The sequence below is a fragment of the Mustela putorius genome, unplaced genomic scaffold, assembly GCF_011764305.1.
Source record: "Mustela putorius furo isolate JIRA1106 unplaced genomic scaffold, ASM1176430v1.1 tig00003845_pilon_pilon_pilon, whole genome shotgun sequence".
In the NCBI taxonomy this organism is placed as follows: domain Eukaryota; kingdom Metazoa; phylum Chordata; class Mammalia; order Carnivora; family Mustelidae; genus Mustela; species Mustela putorius.
Window position 1 is genome coordinate 95,049,885 of NW_025421998.1, and position 27,754 is coordinate 95,077,638.

The 27,754-nt window shown below is 45.8% G+C and overlaps 1 protein-coding gene across 1 annotated transcript; it reads right to left on the reverse strand.

The window, feature by feature from the left end:
• Window positions 1-106: 106 nt before the first annotated feature.
• TRPV5 (transient receptor potential cation channel subfamily V member 5) lies at window positions 107-27,754 on the reverse strand. The gene is made up of 15 exons (XM_004781418.3): window positions 27,614-27,754; window positions 25,291-25,388; window positions 25,002-25,124; window positions 24,387-24,524; window positions 24,012-24,110; window positions 23,691-23,866; window positions 23,150-23,296; window positions 20,791-21,003; window positions 8,350-8,436; window positions 8,175-8,251; window positions 7,757-7,922; window positions 7,498-7,564; window positions 5,331-5,599; window positions 2,234-2,340; window positions 107-1,555 (listed from the first exon to the last, which is right to left on the reverse strand). The coding sequence occupies exons 1-15, from the start codon at window positions 27,739-27,741 to the stop codon at window positions 1,252-1,254; spliced, it is 2,199 nt and encodes a 732-aa protein (XP_004781475.1). The 5' UTR covers window positions 27,742-27,754; the 3' UTR covers window positions 107-1,251.

Here is a 27,754-nt window from a genome sequence, read left to right on the forward strand (position 1 = left end):
ACTAGGATGATGACAAGAAGAAGGAGGAGGAGGAGGGGGAGGAGGAAGAGGGGGAGGAGGAGGAGGGGGAAGAGAGGGAAAGGGACAGAGAAGGAGGAGAAGGAGAAGAAGGAGAACGGTTTGAGGGGAGGAGGAGGAGAGAAAGAAGAAAAAAGTAAAACAACAAACAGTGTGGCAATTCCTCAAAAAATTAAATTATAATTACCATAAGATCCAGCAATTCCACGTCTAGCAATATACCCAAAGGAACTGCAAGCAAGGACTTGAAGAGAATTATACACCAATGTGCACAGCAGTATTACTCACAATAGCCAGAAGGTGGAAACAACCTGAATGTCCACCAGCGGATGAATGAATAAATAAGATGTGGTCTATCCATACAATGAAATATTATTTGGCCTTTAAAAGGAACGAAATTCTGATGCCTGCTACAACAGGGATGAATCTTGAAAATATTACGCTCAGTGAAATAAACCAGGCACAGGAGGACTAATAACGCATGATTCTACTTCCATGAGGTACCTAGAGTAGGCAAATTCATAGACACAAAGTAGAATATTGATTATCAGGGGCTGTGCAGAGGGGATGGTGGGGAGTTCATGTTTAAGGAATGCAAGAATTCCAGTTTGGGATGACAAAATCGTCCTGTGATGGTGATACAAGTGGACTTAGTGCCATTGAATTGTATCCCTGAAAGTGGTTAAAATAGTAAATTTTATGTTATGTGTATCTTCCCACAATAACATTATTAAAAATAAGACAAGAATAAAGGACATTTCGCCTTGCAATTTTCTAGTTGGGGTTTGGTTGCTAGGTAAGGAGAAAGTCCTACAGGGATATAAGAAAAAGGGAGGGGCCACAACCTCAGTGCCAAGCCTGGCTCTGCCCATGGTAAGCTTGTGGAATCGGGCAGGCTTCACAGCTTACTATATTCTAGGCCCTGCATGAGGCAGAAAAAAGTTGATCCACATGTTAGTCTAGCATCTCTACCTCATATCTTTTACGGCCAAATCCAACTTTGCTTGAAGAGATACCTTTTTTCTCATGATATGGAACTTCTAAGAACCCAGGAGGTATGTGGGGCAACAGATGCCCATTGCCTATCTCCAGAAATGCTGATGTGAAGGGTGAGATATGGACTTTAAGAATTATTCTGTTCACCTCCTCCCCATGATTAACAGGCATGAAAATTCGGCACTGTCCTCAACTAGGCCCACCCGTTTGTCAGGCCAACAGTAACAAGGATCCTCATCATAAATGATAGATATTGTCCTCTCCATCCCCCTCACCAAGGTCCAGCCCGAGATTCACATGTCCCAGGGTGTTGCGACGAAGGATCTCCCAGCCCCGGTGGCTGCTGCTGTGAGATGTGGTCCGGGACAGGGAGGGGGTGGGTGGTGTCAGAGAGGCTCTGGCTAGGGTCCCACTTTCAGTCGCCGAAACAGAGGGCTGTTTCTCAGTAAGCTGCTCTTGTCCATCTTCCTTGTCTGAGCCCTTGAAAGCTTCCACGTAGCGAAGTACTCGCAAAGGATTTTGATCCTGGTGGTTCTCAACTCTGAGGAGGGCAAAGGGAAGGGACTCAATCGAGGTGAAGAGCAAAGGAGAGGTAGAAAGAATGCACAGAGGAAACAGGACCAAGAGGACGGGGAAGGAAAGGACCAGAGTCCCAGGATCAAATGAATGGAAGTACAGTACAATGGAGGGTAAAGTGGGATAGAGACCAAAGAGGTGAGCAGTCAGGATTTGGAAAGTAGTGGGACGTGTGTGTGTGTGTGTGTGTGTGTGTGTGTGTGTGTGTTTAGTAGTGAACATGAAAGAGAAAATGGAGAGCGTGGGAAGAACCATGGTCAGGAGCTGAAGGTCGAATATGGAGAAGGTTAGCTTCAAGGCAAAAATATACTAGAATTGGGGGTCGGGGGGAACAAAATAGAACGAGTTGGGTAGCCCATACCCACATCTGAGCGTGCACACATACACAGCCACACACACGTTACTGCCCTGATGTACTCACAACCTGGCATCAGCTATTAGCGGTCTTGTCACCCTCCTCATCAGCTTCACCCACTTCCCCTAAACAGGCTAATGCAGTCTCACTTTATAGAGTGATGACATCTCCTTTTGGTCCAATTGGGGATCTCAGTAATGAAAAGATGTGTGATAAATGTGGAACTGGTCACCCTATTCCTACAGCCTCACACTTGTTGGCACTTTACATATATACAGTGTCACTCACCGCAGGAACCAGCGGTCTCCCAGCCCATACTGGTACCCGCAGATCCCAGAGCGAGGCCACAGGAACCGAGGCAGCTTCCTCTCCAGCATCACCGTGGTAGCCACCACCTGGGAGGAGTAAGAGGTAGAAGAAACTCAGAAAGAGTCATGATGTTTCAGGGGACACTGGAGGCCACTGACATAGGTACCAAAGAAGAACCTGTCAGATGAGGATACCAGAGATTGGAGAGATGGCAGTCCTTTAGCCGTGCTCTAGCCTGTGCCAGGCATCATGCTACCTGCTTTACTCATCATCCATCATAAAAGGAGAGAGAGAATATTTTATGAGCATTTTCAATAAAACCATGATCGCTACATTACTATTCACATTCATAGAAAATGAGCCACTCCAAACTAATTTCATTTGCTTTTTCATAGGAAAGCCATAGACCAGCTATCTTGATTTAAATGAAATGATGAAATAGAATCTCTATGATGGCAGAGATGAAACAATGCTGCTAATGTTCAGGGAATTTATAGCAAATTATATACCCGTATCCTACAAAGAAAAAGAGTGGGTTAATGATTGTAAACTTGGCAGGGAAAATTCTAGTGGCATATCACATGTTCTGTCCTTTGACCAGCCCTCATTAATTACTTAGATGAAACATAGAAGACAAGCTTATCAAATATGCCTGTGACACAAAACTGGGAGGGATATATAATATGTGAGGTGACAGAAGCAATATAAAAATGATCTCATCAGACTGGAATGCTGGTCAAAAATCAAAAATGTGAAATTTAAGAGAACCAAATATAAGGTCCTACACATTTATGTTTAAGACCAAAGTATCTGTATAAGTACAGGAAAATGGCAAAGGGGCTTCACTAATTAAGTTGCATAACAAAGATACAAGAGTTCTAGTTGATCATGATCTTGATAAGGGCAAATTGTATATTTGCTAAAACACCTGGCTCAATTTGAGGTTCCATTTATAGTGTCCAAAGCAAAGAAAGGCATGACCCCTTTTTATACTGCATTCCTCCAATCTTATCAGGACCACTCTAGTTTTGAAAGGACCATGATTTTGGTTAGTTGAAGGCACCAGCAATCATTAAAGTAGACCAATTCCCCATGTCATGTTCTTCCACTTGACTTTCTTAGTTGCACCAAGTTTCCTACAACCTCAGGAATTTTAATCATTTGTTCCCTTTCCCTATAGCACTCTTCTCCTTCTTTATCTTGAAAAGGACATTTATGTGTCCTGTGGTACCATAAGTCAGCCCCTTCTTCTGGTAACAGAACCCCTTTCTCTTAGAGCATTGCCCCTTTACCACTCTGTCCATCAGTTAGGGTAGACTGGACTACACACAGGCCTGGCTAATTAGTCTATTCTCCCCTAAACTCCAGCACCACTATCACCACTCGTCAGTCATTGGCCTTAACCTCAAATTCAGGGATGTGCTTATGGAACTTAGACCGGATGGAACTAAGTTGCAGTGAGATGGAGCTTACACCGGATTCTCATGGGAAAGATGCTCTCTGAGGGGGTACATATTGTACAGCATCAGGAAGCACACAGATTGCTACAGAAAAGGGATCCTTGGAATTGTGCAGTGCAGAACATCTACTCATTCCTTTGGAAGTTTAGAGCTTCTAGAAGACATCTCACCAACATGATGGGAGAGAGTGACTTAGGAGAGTCTGGATAGAAGAACAGAACATAGAAACTAATGTCATGTGGGAAATGGAGATACAGCTCTGGCCAGATATGCCTAAAGCTGGTTTAGTACTTTAAATTTTCCAGTTATAAGGACCAACACAGACTCCTCCCAATGCCTTTTTTTTTTTTTAAGTCTATTTGAGTTTGGTTTTCTGTCCCTGTAGCCAAGAGTTCTGAATGATACAACCCCTACCCTTCATCTCTTTCTTTTATTCTTCTTAACTGGCTAATTCTTACCCAGGTTTAGGGGCTCATCTTAAATGCTACTCCATCAGGAAAGCATTTCCTAACTTTCCCATTAGACTGCTCTGTTGCATCCTGTTCTTAGTATCTTCTACTTCTCTGTGACACTTTTCCTACTGTAATTGTACAGGGTTCCAGGAAGTCCATCATTTAATGGCCATCTTCGGAACCAGACTGTAGACTCCATGAAGACACATATGACATCTGTGTTCATGATGGTGTCCCCAGCTCCTAGACATTTACCAACATATAACAGGCTCTAAGTAATTATTATTAAGTGAATGGAAAGTCTGAGGGGATAAATGATGGTTTTATTCAAATGTCTGAATGGTGTTCATACAGAAGAGTATGTTCTGTGTTGTGTGAGAAGAAAAGGCTGAGCCCAAAGAATGGAATTGTAGAAAGATAGGTTTAAGCTCAATGCAACATGCACATTTCTAGTAACAAAGACTTTTGAAATAAGACTAAAGCTCTCCTCTTCCCAACCATTATCCAAAACCATATGATAATAAGGTCCTAATCAGCAGTAAAGAATATATTAAATGACCTTTTGACTAATGAGTAATTTATCTCTGGTTAGGAGCTCAACCAGAGGACCACTAAAGATACTTCCAACTCTAAAATTGTATTATCCTCAATGATATAAAGAAAAAATCATAGAGAAACAGGGAGAAAAACAGAAGATAAGGTTCAAATTAAAAACTAGAATATATAGGGGCATCTGGCTGGCTCAATCAGTAAAGCATGAGATGCAACTCTTAATCTCAGGGTTGTGAGTTTAAGCCCCATGTTGGGTATAGAGATTGCTTAAAAAAAAAAAAAAACTTTAAAAAATAACTTTTAAACTTTTAAAAAATTAAAAAACTAGAATATATAAGAATAAGACATATTCTAGCTTACTAGACCCAAGGTTGACTATTAGACCTGCTTTTCCCCTGTGACCAATACTTCAGCTCTTGGGTATTGAACCTACTCCTATCATACTATTTTACCCTCCTTTTGTCTCTTCCTCTACCAAATATATCTTTGTTGAGGTGACAACCCCACTGGATTATTCTGTGACTCTCCTAAGAGTCATCTACCATAACTTATCCCACTTTGATTTTTCTCTCCATACTCTTCCCCTAGTAAGACTAACACTGATAAACTCACCTGGGCCCTCCAGAGCTCGTCCCGCTCATGGGCCACCCGCCAGTGTGTGTCACCCATCATGGCGATGAATAGGTTGAGCATAAGCAGTGTGGCGATGATGGTGAAGGCAAAGTAGACAATGCCAAACATGAAGGGCAAGTTCACTTCGTAGTTGGCAGGCCCATCAATGACGGTGAGGAAAAGCTCAAAGGTGCTGAACAGTGCCATGGGATAGTCATAGAATTGCCCCAGATTGGCTGGGTCCTCTGTCTGGAAAATGACATAGAACGCTGCTCCGCCCAGGAAATGGGCATGGAGGTGGGGAAACAGGGAGTTATCACAATAAGTATGGGCCTAGTCATATCTCCACATATTTACACACTTGCAGACACACAGATAAGCCCATAAATGTACATATGTGACTGTATACATGTAAGTAATATTCTACATGTGGATCTGGCAAACCCTGAGATGTCAGATGACCAAGTTCATCACTCTGGACAATGGTAATACTCAGTCATTTAGCAAAATGTATATATAAAGTATGTGCATGTATTATAAATATATATATATATATATATATAGTGAAAGCAGTTAGGTGACTTACTATACACACACAAAATAAGTCATCAACTGCTTTTCACATCTGAGAAAATAGAATATTTAAAAGATGATTGGTTACAAGAATGCATGGACTCTCCAACAGTTTCAAAGAATTGACATAAGAAATGACTAAAAGAAAAGCGCCTATAAAAAAAAAATCTCAGTGACCTTTAAATAACCATCCATCACTCTGAGATTCCCTGGGTGATCTTGGACCCTCATGGAGAAGGTTACCCTGCTCAGTGTGCAGCCTGCTGGATAATACTGCACATCCTGTACTATGGCATTAGAACCTTTAAAAGACTCCTGTCTGTATGAGGAACTGAAGTATAAACTAAGGGATCTCAAGAATGGAAATAGGGTCTATGGCAAAGCATCAAAAAGCAAGTACAACAACCGAGAAGAGATGGTTTGGGAGATTCTGGGTATAAGACATTAACAGAAAGCTACTCCGTCATCATGGCCTCGTTCTGTAGTCACTAAGTCATGATACCATATACTATATGCAACATATGCATACTGTGTAACTACACACACATGTTGTGAGCAGTAATTTAAGATGTGAGCAGATGGGGTGGAGAATGAGGGAGAAGGAATACAGAAGGAATACTCCAAATAGGCAGACTACCACAGTTTTACCCATTCCTAGCTCAGATCTTGGGGTATTTTTTTAGTCTACTATTTGGTGGAAATTCCTGTTAAATGGGAATTCTTAGGATAAGAATAGTGCCCTTTCTAAAAGCCATGGCCTTTTAGAATTGGGGTGGGGGGATGTCTTCAAATACTGCCTAGGACATCCTCTTGTCTTATAGATGTTTAGTTATAGATGTTAGAGACTGGATTTGAGCTGCCAGACTTACTGCTCTTCCATCCTCTTAGCACCTTTCCCTAAGAACTTTCTCCTACTTGTTCACCACGCTCACCCTCCCTCACCTCCCTCACCCAACAGACACTGGCTGTTATTTTCTGACTTTGCTCCTCTCTCTACCCTGATGCTCCCCCTCTCCCCCAACCAGTGGCTTGGGCTGAGACTGAGACCTAGCTCATCCTTTCCTCAAACTCTCTTTACAGTTTTTTTTCTTCTGTTTTCCTCCTTCATTCTCAAACTTTCTAGAATCTCTTTTGGCACCTCCTCCTTGAATTCTTTCTTCTTCTCTCAACTTCAATCACACATAGGAAGAAAAAAGTATGTTTTGTGTTACTGAATTCTTTGTTTCTTCTTCTGAAGTATAAACATAGAGGAGTTAAATATTGTACTGTCTCTGCCCACACAGTTTTCTGAGATCCGCAACTGGCCAGTCTTTCCTGTTGAATGGCCCTCTCTCTCCAAAGCTTTTCTTTTATCTCTTCTTTAAAGATCTCGCAGAGCAGTTAGTCAACATGAATGTTATTGGTCAGAGCACATGGTTACCCTTCTAAGCCAACCTGAGTGACCCTGATCCTATGGATATGAGTGTACTTTTTTAGTCAGTTTCTACCAGGATGGGGGGTGGCGATCAAAACAGAGTACAAATGAGCAAGAGTAAGCCAACTTTCTGAAGAACTGGACCCCATGACCTAGTAGAAGAGGGGAGAGTGCTCTTACCTGAGGCAAATCCCAGAATAACCACAGCCATTAGCCAGCAGAAACGCATGAGGTCTCCAAAAATCATCTACAGGAAACGGAAGGGAAGGGAAGGTGAAGTGGCTGTCTCTCTACAGCCATCCTGCTAGATTGGAGGCCCCCTAGCTCCACCAGATTCACTCAGAGCAGTATTTTGTTTTCCTGTTTGCTCTGACTTCCTCCCTTTGTCCAGAAATGTCCTAAGGCTAAAGCCAGAGGAAGCTTTGGGGAAAGCACTGACCTTCTGGATCATGATGCTGAAGGGACCAAGCATCTGGAATCCTCGAGCGAAATACATAACACTGCACCAGCCCAGCACCAGGGCGATGGACATAGGCACCATCTCTCCATTCATGTTGGAGAGCCGCATCACCATGGTCACCAGCACCATGCAGGCATAGATGATGCTGGGGGGGGGGGCGGGAGGCAGAGAACAATGAATGAGAGAGGAAAAATTCTTGGTCTCCTCTAGCATGGTGAAAACTTGTGGTAGTACCCCCACAGGCTTAGTCCTTACACCCAAAACACACATACAAGCCTGCTGGAGAGAAATCCCTGAAGGTGAGAGTCAACTGAGCTCTAGGTCCCAGAGAGTAAATGGGAGACCTGGAACAATTCTGGCAAGGGAAAGCAGGAGACCGAAAGGAAGGGACACTTACATGATGACATGGAATGGTCCCCCGAGGATAGTCTGTCCAAAATATCGAGAAGCACCAACCCTAAAGATGTCTGGGATCTAGGAAGAGGCCAGTAAAACAAAAGGACAATGTGGACTGCAGCTCAATCTGGGACCCCAGATGGATGGCCTCAGCTTGGACCTTGATGGTACCTCACCTCTAGGAGCAAGATGATCACAGCCCCTATGACGGTCACCAACTCCCCCACCAGACGGATTTTATCCTGCTGAGTCACATAGGCCTCCTGTGGGAGTAGTACAGGGTAAGCACTTTTTGATGGATCAAGAGTCAAATCTTTTTCAGGCAAGTGGTCTAAAGCAACTGAGGTCTGTCTCAGATACAGAAAAGCTCCCATTACCACCATCACTCCTCCCAGCCCCCACTATTGTATTTGTTATTGTGGCTAACTCTGTGATCAGGGCATTAGTCTATGTATCCAAAGCTTAATATGTGTTGTACATGCTAATAACATGAACCACCCCCTAGCAAATCGCTCTAATATATATGGTGAACAGTAATTTATGATGTGTGTACCAAGGGGCTGAGATCACATTTCAGAGCATTGAGTTGAGAAAGCTAAACCAACAGGAAGAAGTATTAGTGGTTTGGGATGGTTTCAACTATGCTGAAAGTCCAGCTTTTCCAATCTCATTGTGGTGTTTGGAAGATTGACTAGGCTGTAAACATATCACAGAACTCAGATTCCAGAATGGACCCAGAACCAACAAATTTTAGCAAAACCTTGAATAAGCCACCAAAATCTCTCCGTGTCTGAGGTTTCTCATCTGTAAAATGGAAACTTGAATGCTTCACCTTCCAGTGTTATTGTGGAGATCATATTAGGTGATGTATCTGGATGTAGTTTATAAACCAGAAAGCACCATAGATATATTAATTGTAGTTTCATTATGATTTGGCAACAGAAAAAATGTCAGAAAAAAGGGTTAGAGATATTGAATGGGTTTTAGTTTTGGAAGGGTTGAAAACTTAACTTTAGTTAAGTTTTATCCTTATCCCTATCCTTTATCCTAGCCTTATCCTGAGCAATGGGTATAGAAGATATAGCCCTAAGGTCAAGGTCAAAGAAGACCATCCTCTTTATGTGCATGTGATTTCACAGTGAAAGTCTTACAACATTACACATATGCAGTGATAGAATTCTACAATAATGATCCTTAACTTTTTTTGGAGTTATGAGTCCATTGGAGAGTATCATTAAGACTGTGGACACTTTTACCGGAAAAATGTGTTCATATATATGTAATCTCCCCCATGAAATTGTACAAATAACTTCAACACATTCAGGTATGCTTTACACTTCGAGGAACTCCCTTCTCTAAGGTCACCTCTCTGAGTGGTGCACCCAAGAAAAGAGTTGAGAGTCCCTGGCTCCAGTGGGAAAGTTGATGATCTAAGCTAGGAAGGATGTGATCCCTCATTAGACGAAAGGAATGCTAATCATCTCTGCTCTGCTGATAAACTGGAACCTCTAAGCATCCCTCAGCAGGATGCTTGGTGAATGGTCCAGTGAGAGGCATAGCTTTGAAATAGGAAGAGATGCTATGTGGTAGGAGGTGATCAATGATATAAAGAAGGTACCACCAGGAGCCCCATGGTTGCTCAGAAAGTGACAGCTCCAAAGCAGCCAAGAATATAGCCTTCATGGAAGAGTAGGACCAGACTTACCAGCAGAGGGTGGAAATGTTTCAGGTAAATCCAAGGGCCCAAGAGAGATCAGAAAAAGAGCTGGTGTCTATGTTCCTGGTAAACAATGTGATCTAACCACCTGTGGCTAGACTTCGGTGACTTTGTTGTTGTTGTTTAAAGAATTGATATTCTTCTGACAAACTGGTCAATTTTATGTTATCATCTAATGGACAATTTTCCTTGTGCCTTGCTTCCAAGGAGGCTCCGAGGTTGCGTGTTTGTTCTGTTCTCTTTTGTTTTGTTTTTTATACTCAGGTCTAACTGAATTCCTCCACCTCTGTCCTGAAATTCAATTCATGAGCCTTGTTCTTTTTCTTTATTTTAATGTTCCTATAGCATCTCTCTTTAGTTGTAAAACATTCCAACTCCTTTTGAGGTCAGGTAGTGAGTGGGATAAATAATAAGTACATTAACTATCGAAATAAAATATCGGCATCTGTGCCAAATATGTGTCTGTACAAAAATTTTGAATTTTTTTTACAAGTTTGTATCTTGGTTAAATATGTCTGGAAAACTGCCACCAACCTTTCTTTCTTGGCTCAACTAAGTAAAAAAACTGCACAAGTTGGCTCTGCGCATTTTGGGGGGAATCACAGCGCCCCTAGAGGACAGTGGGAGATGGGCAGTGGCTAGTCAGTCCCTCAGGAGATGAAAAGGTGAAACTCCCAACCCATGGAGAGGGTTGGGTACAGTCACCACACTCTTCTTCTGGGGCTTCCCCTCACCTCCACACCTCGGCTTGTTTAACAGATTCCTTTACAAGTAGGAGTTCTGGGGTGCCTGAGTTAGACGGTTAAGAGACAAACTTTTGGTTTTAGCTCAGGTCCTGATCTCAGGATGGGGAGATCAAGCCCCACTATGGGGCTTCTGTGCTCAGCAGGGAATCTGTTTGAGATTCTCTCTTTCCTTCTCCCTCTGTCCTCCACCCCAACCCTGCATTCTCTCTCTCAAATAAAACAAAAACAAACCAAGTAGGAGTTCTGCACAAGTTCACGTGAGTAACAGGTGTCCCGAGCTTTGTCACAGCTCCACCGGGGATCTGACTGTCCTAAAGTAGCTGCCTCCACAACTCTGTCCCCAAAGTCCTCTCCCCTAAACCAGGCCAGACAGTGCCACAGTCTCCTGTGGGCCCCCTTCCTCACTGCTGTCCAAGGTCACCACACAAGACCTTCACATAGGGGTTTTATTTGTCTTTAATTGCTCTCTCTAGAAAGTAAAAAGTAATATATATGTGTGAAAATTGCAATAAAAATAATGGCAGTTCATACAACACAATAGCACAAAATAACAAACAATCTAATTAAAAACTGGTCAGAGGAACTTAATAAATATTTTTTCCCAAAGACATATAAAGTTGCTCGACATCACCAATGACCAGGGAAATGCTAATGAAAACCAAAATGATATTATCACCTCACACCTGATAGAATATCATAAAAAAAAAAAAAACAGGGGATAACAATTTGGTGAAGATATAGAGAAAGAGAACTCTTATGCACTGTAGGAATGCAAATTGATACAGCACCATGGAAAACAGTATGGAGGTTCCTCACAAAATTAAAAACATAACCGCAATATGATCCAGAAATTCCACTTCTAGGCATGCACCCAGAAAAAATAAAAACAGGATCTTGAAGAGATATCTGCACCCCCATATTCATTGTAGCAGTATTCATAATAGCCAAGATATGGAAACAACCTAAGTGACCATCAATGGATGAATGGATAAAAAAAACATGGACACAGTAAAATATTATTCAGCCACAAGAAAAGAAGGAAATGCTGCCATTTGTGACAACATAGATGGATCTTAAGGGCATTATCTTAAGTAAAATAAGCCCAACACAGAAAGACAAACTGCAAGTGCTACCAGTTATATGTGGGACCAAAAAAAAAAAAAAAAAAAGTCAAAATCCTAGAAACAGAGAATAGAAAAGTGGTTGGCAGGGTCTGTGGAGTGGAAGAAATAGGGAGAAGTTGGTAAAAAGGTCTACACTTTTAAAGCTATAAGATAAGTAAGACTTAAGAACCTAACATACAACAGGACTACGGTGGATTACTACACTGTATTATACAACTGAAATGGCGCCTGGGTGGCTCAGGCAGTTTAGAGTCCGACTTTTGGTTTTGGCTCAGGGTCATGAGATCAAGCCCTGCATGGGGCTCTGCCTTTAGCAGGGAGTTTGCATGAGGTTCTCTCTCTCCCTCTGCCCTTCCTGCTTGCACTCTCTCTCTCTAAAATAAATAAATAAATCTTTAAACAAATTTGCTAAGAGAGTAGAATTTAATTGCTCTCATCAAAAACTAGCAAAGAGAATAACTATGTGAGGTGGTGAATGTGTTAATGAACTAGATAGTGGGAACCCTTTCACATTGTACACATACTCCAAGTTACTGCAATGTATACCTTAGGTATCACGCAATTTTCTTAGTCAGTTATACCCCAATAAAGATGAAAAAATAATGGAGCCATTGGGCTTTTAGAACACTTTGCTTTTCCTTTTGTTTTAAGGGAGAATTCTAGTGTTTCACACTTATACGTATAAGTCTGGCTCTCAATTTGGAATAGATAACTTTTCAAAGTTGAGATTTTCATGTTTAAAAAATGGACAGGAGCACTGAATTTTGATGAATGACTTATTGATGTCTATTGAACTGATAATAAGAATTCTCCCTTCATTAACCACCTCCATTAGTTAAGCCTAAACTCAAGCTGGGAATGAGCTTTCCTTTGAATTTCTGAGAATTTTATTCTTTGGAGATTGAATTCAAAATTTTCTGTCTAACATGAAAAAGTGCTCAATATCACTCGGCATCAGAGAAATACAAATCAAAACCACAGTGAGATACCACCTCACACCAGTCAGAATGGCTAAAATTAATAAGTCATGAAATGACAGATGTTGGCAAGGATGCAGAGAAAGGGGAACCCTCCTACATTTTCGGCGGGAATGCAAGCTGGTGCAGCCACTCCGGAAAATAGTGTGGAGGTTCCTCAAAAAGTTGAAAATAGGGCTAACCTATGACCCAGCAATCACACTACTGGGTATTTACCGTAAAGATACAAATGCATTGGGGCGCCTGGGTGGCTCAGTGGGTTAAGCCACTGCCTTTGGCTTAGGTCATGATCCCAGGATCCTGGGATCAAGTCCTGAATTGGGCTCTCTGCTCAGCAGGGAGCCTGCTTCTCTTTCTGCCTCTCCCTGCCACTCTGCCTGCTTGTGATCTCTCTCTCTCTCTCTCTGACAAATAAAAAAATAAAATCTTAAAAAAAGAAAAAAATACAAATGTAGTGATCCAAAGGGGCACATGCACCCAAATGTTTATAGCAGCAATGTCCACAATAGCCAAACTATGGAAAGAACCTAGATGTCCATCAACAGATGAATGGATAAAGAAGAAATGATACACACACACACACATACACACTGGAATGTTATGCAGCCATAAAAAAGTTGAAATCTTGCCATTTGCAACACCATGGATGGAACTAGAGGGTATTATGTTAAGCGAAACAAGTCAATCAGAAAAAGACAATTATCATATGATCTCTCTGATATAAGGAATTTCAGAGGCAGAGCAGGGGTTCGTGGAGGGAAGGGAGGGAAAAATGAAACAAGATGGGACCAGGAAAGGAGACAAGCCAAAAGAGACTCCTAATCTCAGGAAACAAGCGGAGGGTTCCTGGAGGGGAGGGCGGTGGGAGAGATAAGATGGCTGGGTGATGGACATTGGGGAGGGTATGTGCTATGGTGAGTGTTGTGAATTGTGTAAAAATGATGAGTCACAGACCTGTACCCTGGAAACAAATAATACATTATGTGATAATTTTTTAAAAAAAGATTTTCTGTCTATATCCAGAAGCTGACCCACAGCTTTCGGGATTTGTGGTCTTCGTAAAATGGTTTTGGGATCAGGTTGTGTTTGACAAAGTAAAGTAGAAGACATACTCATTCTTGAGGCCCTGTTCATTCAATCTCCCAGTTCTCTCTCAAACGCTACCCTTTCCCTCAATTCACAGCACTTTTCCCTTAATGCAAACCCGTGGCATCTGTCATCTGGTTTGCCATGAAGCCATGTCCCTCATTTGGCCCACTCCCCACCGTGCTTCTGGACTGGTCTTTCTAAAATGCTTATGTCATGACATGGCATCCCTGTTCACTACATTTCCTTGTTGCCTTAAGTCTTCAGAATAGAAATGAAAGGGAGAGGGGTGCTGGGGTCACTCAGTCAGTGAAGCATTAACTCTTGGTGTGGACTAAGATCATGATCCAAGGGCTGTGGGCTCAAGCCCCACGTTGGGCTCTGCGCTGAGTAGGGAGTCTGCGGGAGAGGTTCTTTCCCTCTGCCCCTCCCCTTGCTTGCATGCTCTCTCTCTTTCTCTCTCTCAGTCTCTCTCTCAGGTAGATAGAGAGATAAATAAATAAATAAATAATTTTAAAAAAGAATTGGAGGGAAGACGTGAATGGAGGGTGCTCTAAGGTCTTTATCGTAGCAGAAATCCCATTGATAATGTCTAAATTTAATTAAGGAATAAAGACACAAGCGTATTGTTCAGCAGGGTGGCGATAACAACCGGAATGAAAAGCTTAAAGAGGTAAAACCTCGTTGTCTTCATGGAACAAGACATATGTCAGGAGGGGCCGGCCCCCATGCTCTTCATTATGCCTGCCCTCTGATTTTTAAATCATGGGCCTATATTCTTTTAATTAGGAGTGCCACCGGAAGGGGTGAATTTAAGAAAATAAGATCTGGACTACCGTATGTCGTGATGTACAGAACCCTTGCTGGTCTGGTTCCTCCTCTGTGTCCCCATGTTCTGTGTGATGCTCTAGCCACACGGAACTATTGGGGTTCTTGAGTGTTAATCCAGGCCTTTTTGTAGACTGTGCCCTCTTCTTAAAATGCCCTCCTTCATCACAGTTCCTGGTGCACCTTAAGCCTTAAAAGTCAGGTGATAGCATTCCTCCTAGGGCTCCTCTCCTGCTGCTCCACCCCAGCTCGGGGGTTCTCCCCCAGGCACCTGGCACCACTCTGCTTACAGACCTTACCCAGCACACTATAATTATCAGGGTACTCCATGCCTCACCTGTAATCTCAGAGCTCCCTAAGAGCAGGAGCATCTCACTGCTTTTCAGCCACAATGCACAGCGCACCGTGTAGAGGATGCTCTATTCGTTTGAAAGAAGGATGGGGTAAGCAGGCAGGTGCAAGCTGAGCATGATCTGAGAGTTGCAGAAGGGAGATAAAGATGGAATCCGGAAGAGGGACTGGAGGAAACCCATCTGGAAGCAAATGGGGAGAAGGTCACAAAGAATTGGGCTTTTCCAGGATTCTGAGATTTGTAGCTCAAGGTCACCTAAGAGGGCCTGGCTAATAATGCACTGAGAAAATACCCTACCCCGCTCCTCTAAAAATAAATGTCTCTCATTAATGACTGGAATTCTTCACATCATCATATGCTTGGAATTTCAGTTGTCAACAACCAAATCCCCTGAGGAGGCTGATCATTCATACTTCATGGAAGTGAGCCTAATGACCTTGCTCTCATTTACCAGCTGGCTGAGCTCACTGCCTGGAAGGAAATGCCCAGAGTGGGTGGGCATAGCAGAGTCAGAGTCACCTGCACCATGCGGAGAAGGGCAGAGAGCGTGAGCAACCCAGAAGAAGTGAGAAGACAGCAGAAACAATGCTCCATTTCCAGTCCTAGACCTTCTTTTCCTCCCCAAGACCCCAACTTGCAAAGGAAGTTCCCAGAAAAAGTCCTGCTGGGTCGTAATGAGGGGCTACTCTGATCCTCTAGAGTGTGCAGGGGTTCCTAACCAGAGCTGCTCCTAACCCTCGGTGTCCCCCATCCAGACAGTGAGAGATGAGGCATAGCTAGACCAAGTGGAGCATGTGGCAGGCCCCAGGAGGCCCTCAAAGCCTGGAGCCGTGAGTTTCTCTGTGGGACCACAGAGAAAGAAGACTGGGACCCAGCATATCACTCCGGAGAGACAAATGGCCTAGCTCAGTGGTTAAAAGCGAAGTTCTTAAGTGAAGCAGACCAAAATCCTGGTCCCAGGGCTGCCCTTACCAGCTGAGTGTCTTTGCCAAAGTACTTAACCTCTCCTGACCTCAGATTCATCATCTTTAAAATGGTGACACTTTTCCTTAGTAATTAGGGTATCTATATGGATTAAATGATATGAGGCTTTGTCATCCGAAATGTGGCCCACGGAATCAAAACATCAGCATCCCCTGCAGCTAGTTGGAGATCTCGGGTCCCAAAGGAGCTTTATTGTCAGAATCTGCATTTTAATCAGCTCCCACAAGCACTGGTAAATGCGTGTCAAGTGCACAAAGCAAGCACTTAGCACATGTTATTTTTACCTACCAAACTCCCTACTTCTGTTCATCTCTTTTCCTTTTTAATTTGCTGTGCTTGTCCCCAATAAGGTGCTTAGGATTCCTGAACCATGTTGTGCAGAGCTGGCTATCAGTTGGGTTTTCAAATAGCTGCGGTGTTTTGGGTTGTTCAGAGCTTGTGAGGAATAATGATGTGTAGACAAATCAATCGCACTGACCAGGACAGCGGGAGGACAACATTTGTTTTTTCTTTTTCTTCTTCTTCTTCTTTTTTTTTTTTTTTTTTGCCCAAAGCAAATATTTAATAAATGATTCCTGAATTATTCAGTTTGTTGTTGCTTTCGTAGTTATTCTTAGGACAGTGTTCTTTCTATTCCTTTTTAAAATTTTAATTTTAAAAATTAAAAAATTAAAAAATAACTATAGTTCATAGACGGTGTTAAGTTAGTTTCGGGAGTATAATACAGTGATTCGACAATATCATACTTATATCACCCAGGGTCTGAGATAAGCAAGTGTACTCTGTATCCCTCTCCTGTATTTCACTCTTCTTCTCAGATAATCGTGTTTGTTTTCCATTGTTAAGAGTAGGGTTTTGTTTGTTGTTGTTGTTGTTCGTCTCTTTTCTTTGCTTTGTTTGTTTTGTTTCTTAAATTCCACATGGAAGTGAAATCCTAAGGTAATTATCTCTCTAACTGACTTACTTCACTTAGCATTATACTCTCTAGCTCCATCCACGTCCTTGCAAAATCATTTAAATGAATGGAAACCTATGAGTCATTCCGGCCACGGTCTGTGCACTTCTCTGCTGATCTAATCCATTGTGCCATAGCGATGCCAAACCCTGCCCCCAGCACATCCCTAGGCCAACCCACCATTATCTCTTGCTTGCTGAACCATAACAGCCTCTTAACTGGTCTCCCCACATCCACCCTGGTGTCCTCAAATCTGCTCTCCACCTTACGAACAGAGATGTTTTTCTAAATCAAAGGTCTTGTTAAGTTCCTCCCCTATTTAAAATCCTTCTGAGCTTCCCATTACCTTTGGCATAGAAAGTACAATCTTCAAGATGGCCTGCAAGGCCCTTCATGATTTGAGCATGATTTGAGCTGCCTGGACAACCTCATCTGGCAGCTTCCGCCCTGCCCAGCTCCTGTGCTCTAGCTCTTCTTTTGGTTCTCAGATGTTGGCAAAATTCTTCCTAAGGCAGGGGTTTTTTGGGTGCATGCTTTCCACCTAAGACTAACTGCACCTTTAACCGGTGTGCAGCTCTCGGCTTAGGTATATCCCTCAGGGAAGCTGCCTCTGGCTTTTCAGCATGTCTAGGCCCCTCTTTTAAACTCTCATAATATCCTGTCTTTTTTCTTGTCATACGAAACCATAATGTGAATTGTAACAATCACAGGTCGTGATGAAATTTCTATTCATTCACTTAACATCAACCAGTCTGTAGACTCCAAAAGGGCAGAGATCATGTGTGTTTTGCTCAGACCGTGATAAATTCCTAATGCCTACAACAATGTCCAGGCTCTACAGGCTCTCCATGATTATTTGCTTAATGAACAAATTAGTGAAATGCTTTTGGGAAAAGGGCAGGAGAGAGATCGAAGAAGTCTTCAGGAGACAAAGAGGAATTTCAATGAGAGAGCAATGCCCTCTTGCTGAACAGCACATCAGGAAACTAAAAGATCAGAGGGATTGACTTAAGACTGGAAAGTTGTAGATGAATAGGTTTCAGAAACAGAAGCCAGTAAGTAGTTCTCAGCCCCAGGTGAATATTAGGATCACTCAAAGAGTTCTTAAAAATACCATCGACGGGGGGCTGCATCTTCACATATTCTGTTGTATTAGAAACAAATACTGTTACTGTCTTCCCATGTTGGTTAAAAGCCACTGATCTAGTAAGAGTTAGGATCTATGCAAGGTCGAACAACTACTTCAGAGTTAGGACTAAAACCCAAGCTGCTCGACTCCTATGCTTGGCGCCTTCCTCTCGTCTGGAAACCCAAGAGAACTAGCATTACAGTGTATGTCGTTCTGCCTAAACCAAGTAGAATTGAATGGAGGTAGGAAATCAACTCAATTAATAGAGTTCTTGGGAAACTCTGGAAATGCACAACTTTTATAGCTGAACAATGAGGCATCTTAGAGTGCAGTAACCCCCAAAGATATCTCGAAAACTGGACAGAGACATTCACTCCATCCTCATTTCTGTCTGCTTCTGTGGCATTTGCACCACCACATATAGACAGATGAGTTTTTCTTCTCCTTTCAAATGTCCTGAGAAGGTGATGCTGGGCTGCTCTTGTGGATCCCATGAGATCCACAGGGGAAATCCGTCAGTGACTGAGAGAGCCTTGCATGCACAGATTTATTGTATAATTAGATAGTAAAGTATTCATTTGTCTAAGATAAAGCTCCATGGACTAACCAACATGTCAACAATTACATTAATTAAATCATGACATTATTGGTGCATTTTCATTTTTCTAAGACTCTTAAGTAATGGAAAGCAAAAAAAAAGAGAGAGAGAGGGAGAGAGAGAGAGAGAATTTCCTAATATTAACAAGCCTGGTACATTGAGAAAGCAGGATCTTTCAGACCATAGTGATAAATTTAGGAGCCCCTGATATTATCCAGATGGGCTTACTAATGAGTAAGAGGACACAGATAAACCAGAAACTCAGGACACCCATCAAGGAGGAACACGAAACAATAGCAACCTTCCATTGTTGGTCTTTGCTACCTGAACGCCTTACAGAAGCATTCCTAATCTCTGAGCCCCTCCCTCCCACCAAGAAAGGAACATTTAAAAGTTAATAGTCTTCTATTTGGCCTAAAGAATCTATTATCTAGGTGGAAGACAAAAGGGTAACGATGATAAGAGTGGGGGAGGAAAGAAGAGGAAAGAAAAAAAGAGGGAGTGGGAGGTGTTCTCAGCTATAATTATGCTCCCCTTAGTCCTGTGGTAAGGGGGGAGGGATCTTCTAACTAGAGACCATCTGGATCAAAGGAAGAGATTAGTCCTGTGCCAAAGAGAAAGGGGCACATAGAGAAGACTCCAAGTAATCAATCGTTCAGCATCACACAACTCTTAGGCCAGAATGCTATCTACATTCTAAATCCAGAAAAATCCCAGGTAAGCTTGGGACTAAGGAGGACCAGGAAAACAAGATGACTGATAAATAGGGTCTAGAATGTTGGGAAAGCCCAGCTGCCCTCAACTCATTCATGTGTATACGTTTTCCCCATTTCTAGTCCCACTGGGCCATGTCTTCAAAATCCGTATTTCCCCTTCTGTGGGTTCCATGTTGGGGCCAGCCCTCATGCCCACTTTGAGATGCATGGGACACAACCTCCCCCAACGCATGAGTGCCCACTCTAACAAGGCAGCCCCACCACAATCAGGATAGTCCTCTCCAGGGAGAACACTTGACTCAGTCAGAGACTGGCTCTGGATCCATGAGCACACTTTATACTGAGAAGTGGTTAAGAAGCAAGAGAGATGGAGTGTCTTGCCCTACTCTAGGGTTTGATGAGGCTTTAGTCTGCTGCTTCTCTGTGCCTCCCACTAAGCTGACTCAGAGATTTTTCTCATTGACTGGGCAAACGGCTTATGTTCCCCTTCTGACCCAAATGATCCCTCTTCCTAGCTTAGGCTGCATCCTACCTGTGGCTGGCCCAGCCTGCATACAACATCAACCTCCAGTCACCTAGCTCTTACTTACTAGGGAAAATTCTTTCTTCCTCTGTCTTCTGCTTCCTGCCCATACATGTGCACGCATTTTTGGCTATTTCAGGTCAGCAGGACAACAATTTTGGTTACCCGTGAACAGGAAACCAATGCAATGCAGCCATACTTGCTGACTACATATGCTTGGGAGCACTCACTAGAGTCTACTCATTCTGTCACCCATGAAGGAGAGTTTGCTCCCTTCAACAGCTGACTCTCAGAGCTCCTCTAGACCTCTACTGAGCCATCCTTACCTCCCTGGGTCTCTGAAGGACACTACAGAATGGCAAGCCCACAGGTGTCAACGGAACCTCAAAAATTATTGACTGCAATCTGCTACTTAATCCAGGCCCCCTTCTTCAGCAGACCAGGCAGGTGGTCAGACAGAGAACACATGATTGTCAACACCCTTATATTGACAGCATACAGGAGAGAACGTAGGCCAGGGGGGATGCCTGTGTTGCCCTCGCACACCAGAAATCGACTCAGAAATGTACCCGGAGCACAGGTTTCCTCCTTTTAGAACAACAGGCTTTGCAGATTATAAGAAGTTGACAAATGCATGGTGTTCGTAATACCAAGTGTTCTTTCAGGGTTAGTGAGAAAAACTACAGCTCCTTGGACAAGTGCGCTTTTGCTTATTAGGTCACCTTTTTGGTCTCCTATCTCATGCCTAATTTGCGTCTGGGTGATCAGGAGCCTGCAGCTTCTGGAGACCAGTGCGTGGTGCCTTTCCCAGGTTCCCCTCCACTCTCCAGCATCAGCATCCCCTGCTACCACTCCCTTCCACCCCCTTCAAAGAGGTGTCACCTGCAGTAGTTTCTGTTCAAGGACGGTATTATCCCGGGGGTCTGTGCGGTTGCCCATGCGGAACTTGAGGGGGCGGTAGATGCAGCAGGTGGTGAAGCAGATCATATACAGGGTATACAAGGCACCCAGAATGTAGAAGTACCGCCGCCCGTATTTCTTCCACTTGAAGCTCACCAGCTGCTTCACTGGGGTCTGCTCCAGGATCTGGCGAGCCTGGCATGGAAGCAGAGTACAGATGGGGGTGGCCAGCCCAGTGAGGCAGGCAGGATTTCCTACCGGGTCCCAGAGGGCTGGGCTCTAACTGTGCTATCATCTTTCATTCAGTTAGCCAGCCATTTCATTTTCAGACAACTAGAAAATTTCCACTCTATGCTGAGCCTCATGTGAGTGCTGCAGGGGAACTATCATAGAAGTAAAACAAGGCATTTGAGCACCAATGAATTTAGAGGGATGAGTAGTACTTAGTGGAATGAAGAAGGAGGAGCTTGAGAAGATCCTTCCATGAAGTAGCAGCAGTTGCCAAGGCAGGGAGGTGAGAGAGGTCATCTGCAAATGAAAGCCGGGGGTGTCTGGGGACATGAGAGGACTGATGGGGAGTGGCAGGCAGGAGTTATAAGGGGTGACATGGATACGAGGCAGACCATTGCACATTGTGAATGCCATAGTCAGGAATTTGAATGATCTTTCTGAATGCAATGGGGAGCATTGGGGGCACAAGCAAGGAAGCAGTCACATTTGCTCTGGAAGTGTTGTGGACCAGAGAGGCGCAATAAAGGCACAGGGGTTGGATGTGGCAATAATCTAAGCCCCCAGGGTGGGGTGGGACTCTGATGTAAGTACATGGTAAGAGGTTAAGCACAAATGAGAGAGAGGGACAGAAGGGATAAGGCATCTGAGAAAGTAAGAAAAGCCTAATTCAAAGCAGAGCTGGAGGAATTAACCATTAGCAAAAATAATATCTTTTCCACTGAACCCAGAGGGAAGAAGAGGAGGTGGGTATTTTCTGACATGTTTGGCAGCTCAGGGCAGGACGTGGAAACATCTCCAGCCAGAGAGCCTGTTTTTGCCATAATGTGGGATTCTGGGCTTCTGGTGGAGCTAAAGGAGAGAGCTGGGAGGAATGTAAACGGGGCTCGGAATTTTGAGGGAAGGGAAAAGTAGTTGATCAAGACAAGAATGAAACTTGGAAAACACAGAGCTCGCTGAAACTGGGAACCTGGGATTTCTGTTGGCACTGTTCATGCAGAAGGATTGGGGTTATTTTTTATTTATTTTTTTTTTTACTTACTTATTTATTTGACATAGCGAAAGAGAGAGAGAGAGCAAGTGCACGCATAAGTCGAGGAGTGACAGGCAGAGGCAGATGGAGAAACAGACTCCCTGCTGAGCAGAGAGCCCAATGCGGGGCTTGATCTCAAGAGCCTGGGATCATGACTTGAGCCAAAGCCAGATGCTTAACCAACTGAGCCATCCAGGCACCACTAAGAGATTGGGATTCTAATTCCTAAAAATTCCTGCTTGAAGTTTATTTGTTTCCAGGAATATTCTGCAAGCAAAATCACACAAACAGGCCTTTCAGGTTTTCTTCTATCTGTCACTACTAACAACTATCCAAGACTTACAGTCCTAGAGGGGTTCTTAGGATGGTCGTGTCGCAGATAAACAACAGAAATTATATCTTGTCACCATTTTGGAGGTTCCTGAGGGCTTGAAGCATGTTCTCCTCTCTACGACAGTCTTCAACAATTTTCCTTTCCCACCTATTAACTCAATTCAGTCCTATCTGAATAGTATCGCTGTTTCCCCCTCTCTGGAAAGCTTTCTTTTTCTTCACCTTTCTGGTGCTTTCAAACTCCCCATTGAAGACTCAGCTCAAGCCCTTCCTCTGTGACATCTTCTGTGGCCCATCCAGGACAAGTTACTTGACATCCATTTTGCTGCCACTTTTCATAATCCAGACCCCTCTAATGGCATAAGTGGTACCCACTGCAGTTACTAAGGACAGTGACCAGAATTTGAGGAGCAGACTGACAGGAACTGAGGTTTATTTCTGTAGTCTCAGTTCCTTCTACAGCAGCTGGGACTCAGAAGGTGCTCAATCCAGAATGAATGATAGGAAGTGACTTTGATTTGGAGAGGTCCTCAATTAAAACAATAGTATGACAAACGTAAGCAGAGGGGCTGGATACGGACAGAGGGAAAATGCAGTCAGACTGGACTTTTCTCCCAAAGGCCCCAAGGTTCTGTTCTCATGCCCAACTATTAAAAGGCAGGGAAGTATCTGGAGCTCAGGATCTAAGGAAACGGACAGGCCTTACTTGGATATTTGACAGCCCCAGGTCCACTGTGGCATCCATACCTCTCGCTTCTTGGAAGAAACCACGAGCTCGAGAAAGGACACATCCTCCCCCCAGGAGTCAATCTCCGTGAGGTCATAGAGAGTGGAGGTCAGCGGCCCGTACGTCCACTGGATGTGCTTCCGCTTCTGCATCAGGTGCTGGAACATCTGGAGGGACACGGTGGGGAGTCAGAGGGTCAGCGTGAGGAGCGGCCACGGGAACCACACCTCCCGGAGGGCTGCAGCGGGCTCCTGGGCACTAACGGGCAGTCCGCGAGCCCCACGCCTCTGCTGCGTGAACCTCCTTTGGTTTCTGCTTCTCCCTCTTTCCCACCAACCCTCTCAAGATGGCAAAGAAGAGGACAGGCCAAGGGAACAGCACTTGGGGTCACCAGAGCAGATATTCTAGAGTGCCCTTCTCCAAGCTCCGGATCAGGGAAGCCTGCAGCTGAGCATTTAGCCACGGAGTTGGGAGTAAGGGACTGTGCCCTGTGGGGGGGTGGCTTGGGAGGAAGGGTCTTTAGAAGGAGGCCACAGGGCCCAGGGAGCAAGCGTCCCTCACCACAGTGTTGCCCTCCACGCCGGCCAGCTTGAAGGGGGTGAGGCCCTGGTGATTGGGCACGAGGTCCAGGGACTGCAGGTGGTCCCTGCGCCCATCGTAGGACAGCAGCAGGTTGTACATTTGGCAGGCAAAGGTCTTGTTGGGCTGGAGGATGAGGATGTGCAACACGGTGTTTCCTGCGGGAGACACGGGTGTCGCATGGCCATTGCACCGAAGGCCCTGCTGTTCCCCTGCTCACCCCGAGACAGGCCTGGGGGCTGTCCAGGTCCCTGCCCTCCCAGCCCCCAGCATCCCATTTCCCCTCCTCACCCCAGCTCTTACCCAGGGAGTCCTGGGCCCGGATGTCCGCTCCATGCTCAATGAGCAGCCGCACGATCTCCTCACTGCCCATGCAGGCAGCAAAAGACAAAGGGTGCTCCCCTGCGGACACACAGGGCTCCGTGGCATGAGTGCCCAATGGGATGGGCAGTGTCCCTGAGCGACTACATCTGAGCTCTGGGCTTGGTGACACTTGTCAGCAGAACCAGAGGTAGGGTTGGAGCAAGTGCCATGGGGAGAACTGGCTCTGGCCTTAAGCCCTGTAAGGCCTGACCCCATCCAGCTTTCCCCGGGGTTAGAGCCCTCCTCAGCCTCCCTCCCTTGGCTCTTGTCCACCTCCCCACTCCCCCTTCCTCCCAGTCCTGGCCCTGCTCCCACCAAAGTAGATGAGGTTGCGGGGGCTGCGGTGGAAAGCTGTGCCTGTCGCTCTTGCAGAGACGCTGGCCCCATGGGCAAGCAGGGTTCGCACCAAGTTCACGTTCTGATTCACGATGGCTATGTGCAGTGCAGTCTGACCTGGCCAGAGAGAGCTCTCAGTCATGGGGTCTGTCCCCAGGATCCTGCAGGGACACAGCATCCCACTGGCAGACAGGAGGTCTCTGATAGGTCCTGGCATAGATTTCCGTCCTTGGCTCACCATGGTGGCCTGGGACTGCAGGCGATTAGTCCCATAGACTGTCTACCTCACTGCCCTCACCTCTTGATTATTGTGGGTAGGGTGTACATATGACCACTCTAATGTTGCTATGAGAAAAAGAAACAGAGTTTGTCCTTCAGGGAACATGAGAGGCATTGAAAGGAAATGGAATGGCTGAAGAAAGTCACGGATGCTAAAGGCCAAGACCAGGACTTCTACATTCCTTCCAACTCAAGAGCAGCCCTCCTAAACCCTCTGTCTCTCCTTCCCTGCCCCTCCTTCAGAGGCCCAGGTTAAGAGGTGACATTGGCGCCTCCCGTCCGGTCTCCAACTTGAATTACTATGCGGCTCCTCACCTACAAATGGCTCACACAAGGTGGGCTCCTTGACCAGCTCCGGGGCAGCCTCTACCAGCACCATGGCGGCTTCGAGATTGTCATAGAGTGCGGCTATATGAAGGGCTGTCTCCCCCAGGGCTCCTGCGGCAGAGTATAAGATGGGGTGTCAGGGACTGCTGGGGCCTCTCAAGGAAGGGGCTCCAGCTGGAGGTACTCCCCACCACCCACTGCAGACCTCCTCAGCATCTGGGGGTCAGGCGGGCAGGCGCTTCTGGCCCTCCTCCCGTCACCCCAAGCCACGTCCCACCTCTCTGCCGGAAGTCACAGTTTCGGTCCAGCAGAAGCTTCTTCAGGACACACAGGTCATTTTCCTTGGCTGCCTGGAGCAGAGGAAACTCTTGGATCCTGGGAGCAGATGAACATGGGTCAGATGGAGACAGAATCACAGAGAGGCCAACAGAGAGAGAGGATCAGAGAAGTTTTCTACGTGGAACAGACAGGAGTCAAACAAGGTGTGCAGTGGCATGCTGGAAAGAGTTATTTGTTGGAGTCTAGCTGAGGGTCAGACGGGGATGAGCCTGGCTCTGGGCTCCCCCTGTGGTTGCATCATTGCCAGCTTTTCCCAGGGCGAGGGGTAGAGGGAGTGGGGTGTTACTCAAGCCTTAGGTGGGTAGGAAAGTCTGTGGGGGGCAGAAGGCCTGAGCACCTGAGCAGGCGGCCCTAGGGACACTGACAGGAAGCCATCAGGGCCTGGACTGTCTGAATCCATCTAGGCTGAGTAAATATTTTCACCCCTGCTCCCAGGCCTGCTGAACCGGCTCTCCTTGGGCAAGGGGAACTTTGAGAGACCAGAGGGGCAGAGAGGCCAAGATGGGCCAGTTGTTGGGACTTGGGAAATTTACAAGCTGCCAAAATGCCAAATACCCCTCTGGGCCGCTGAGATACATATCCCTGCTGTCGGTGGGGAGGGGGAGATCTGGAGAGGGGTACAGACTGTCTCATCCTTCTGTGTTTTACCCCATTCCTGATGGAGGAGGAGCATAGCCTCGGGCTTCTCTGGGAACAGAAGCCTGTGGAGATATCCAACCTAAGGTGCCTCTTGTCAATTGATCTTTGTTTCTCCCCTGCCTTGATGAACCAAACGAGAGATAAAACTGAAGCCCATCCTGCTGGGCAAGCACATGTGGGCTCCCAAGCTGAATACAAGGCAAGTGAGGGTCATGAGGGAGAGATGAAAGGCAGACAAACAGAATGACCAGTGGTTCCCATGATGTCCCCAAGCCCCCAGATCTTCACGTCCCATTGCCCTGGGAGCCAGAGCAAGAACTTTTTTACTTAAAGAAGAAGCTTTTTATCTTAAGGTAGAGCTCAAATCTGTCAGTTAGAAAAGTACTCTCAGGAGGGACCAGCAGAGTATGGGCCAGCCCCTCTCCCATCCCACCCAGTGGGAGTCCGCCCAGCTCAGGGCAACCAGGGCCAGAGTTCACCTCTTCTTCTGGGGGCAGCATACACAGCCCTCGCAGCCAGGCCTCTAGCCCACCACCATCTGCAGAGGGGAGGTCCGGAACACAGCTCTCTCTCCAAGACCGCCCTAGTCTCACCCAGGAGTTTGGAGGGAGGTGGGGAGGCCAAAGTTCCCTCCCAGGGGCTGGGGTGGGGGTTGGTGAGCAAGCAGAGAGCCTTTCCCAAATGCGGGCTGAGACTGTCCCCAGGGCCAGCTGCACAATTTGTGAGGCCCAGGGCCAAATGAAAATGCAGGACTCCTACTTCAAAAATGAAGCATTTCGAGTTGACAAGAGCAGCTCATTAAACCAAGGGGTCCCGTGCCACTGGCACTGGAGAGACCGCCCGCACAAGAAGACAGCCCCAGCTAGACCACAGACCTGCTCCTGTCCGCTCCCTGAACCCCTAGGCAGCTCTCTGATGGGCGACCAGGTCCCCAAATGCTCTGAGGCAGAGGCCCACCTGCAGGAGGGGTCCCGGCCCTGGCCACTTGTCCATGAAATGATCTGTCCCCAGGTGTACCAGCCCCACCTGACCTGAAGGCGTCCCAGGAGCAGGTACAGGCCTCATTCAATCTCTGTGTCCTCGGGATATGGCCTGGACACGGTAGACTCCTCAATAAAAGGTAGATAAGCTTGAGTTTCCCTTATCAGCTGGTCAGCTCCAGATGTAATGCAAAGCCAAGCTCCCCTCCCCTCGCACACAGCCCACTTTCATTCATACTAATGGGAATTCCTCAGTCTTTCTCCAGGGGACAAGTCTTTCCCAACCTGTGGGATCTCATGCCTCCCCCCAGTAACTTGCCCTCTATCAGCCTGCACCTTCCTACCTCCCCCGTCAGACTTCTTTGGTCTGGTCCCGTTCTGTCCCCCGCACCCGCCCCATCCACCATGAGGCAGCCAGGTTAGAACTGTGGTGTCATTTTGTCCCTGGCTTGGAACCTACGTTGAGTCTCCTCCTGCCCTACCCACGAAAAGAGGCAGCTGGGGTTTGTAACCAGGGGGCTGGGTACAGCCCAGTGCCTGGCATTGCATTCCAGGTTGCTCCAAGGGGTAGATACACCCGAGTGGCTCAGAGGGCCCTGAGGTCGGGGAGGGGTGGGAGGCAGCATGACTAGGGCAGCCTACCTCTTCTGTTGCAGCATGTGGGCCTCATCCACACGCTGATCCCAGTCCGGCTCTCTGACCAGCCAGGAGGCCAGAAGTTTCTGGAGTTGGACCCAGGGTCCCTCTGTCTTAGGTGGAGGAGCCCCCATATCTTCTCCTTTC

Bases quoted from the DNA above. Each gene is read 5' to 3' on its own strand.
- TRPV5 (XM_004781418.3), bottom strand. From the start codon at position 27,741: ATGGGGGCTCCTCCACCTAAGACAGAGGGACCCTGGGTCCAACTCCAG. The intron at 5,600-7,497 runs GTAAGAGCACTC...TGGGCGGAGCAG, and splicing joins TATTCTGGGATTTGCCTCAG to CGTTCTATGTCATTTTCCAG. The intron at 1,556-2,233 runs GTGAGTGACACT...TGCCCTCCTCAG, and splicing joins GGAGACCGCTGGTTCCTGCG to AGTTGAGAACCACCAGGATC.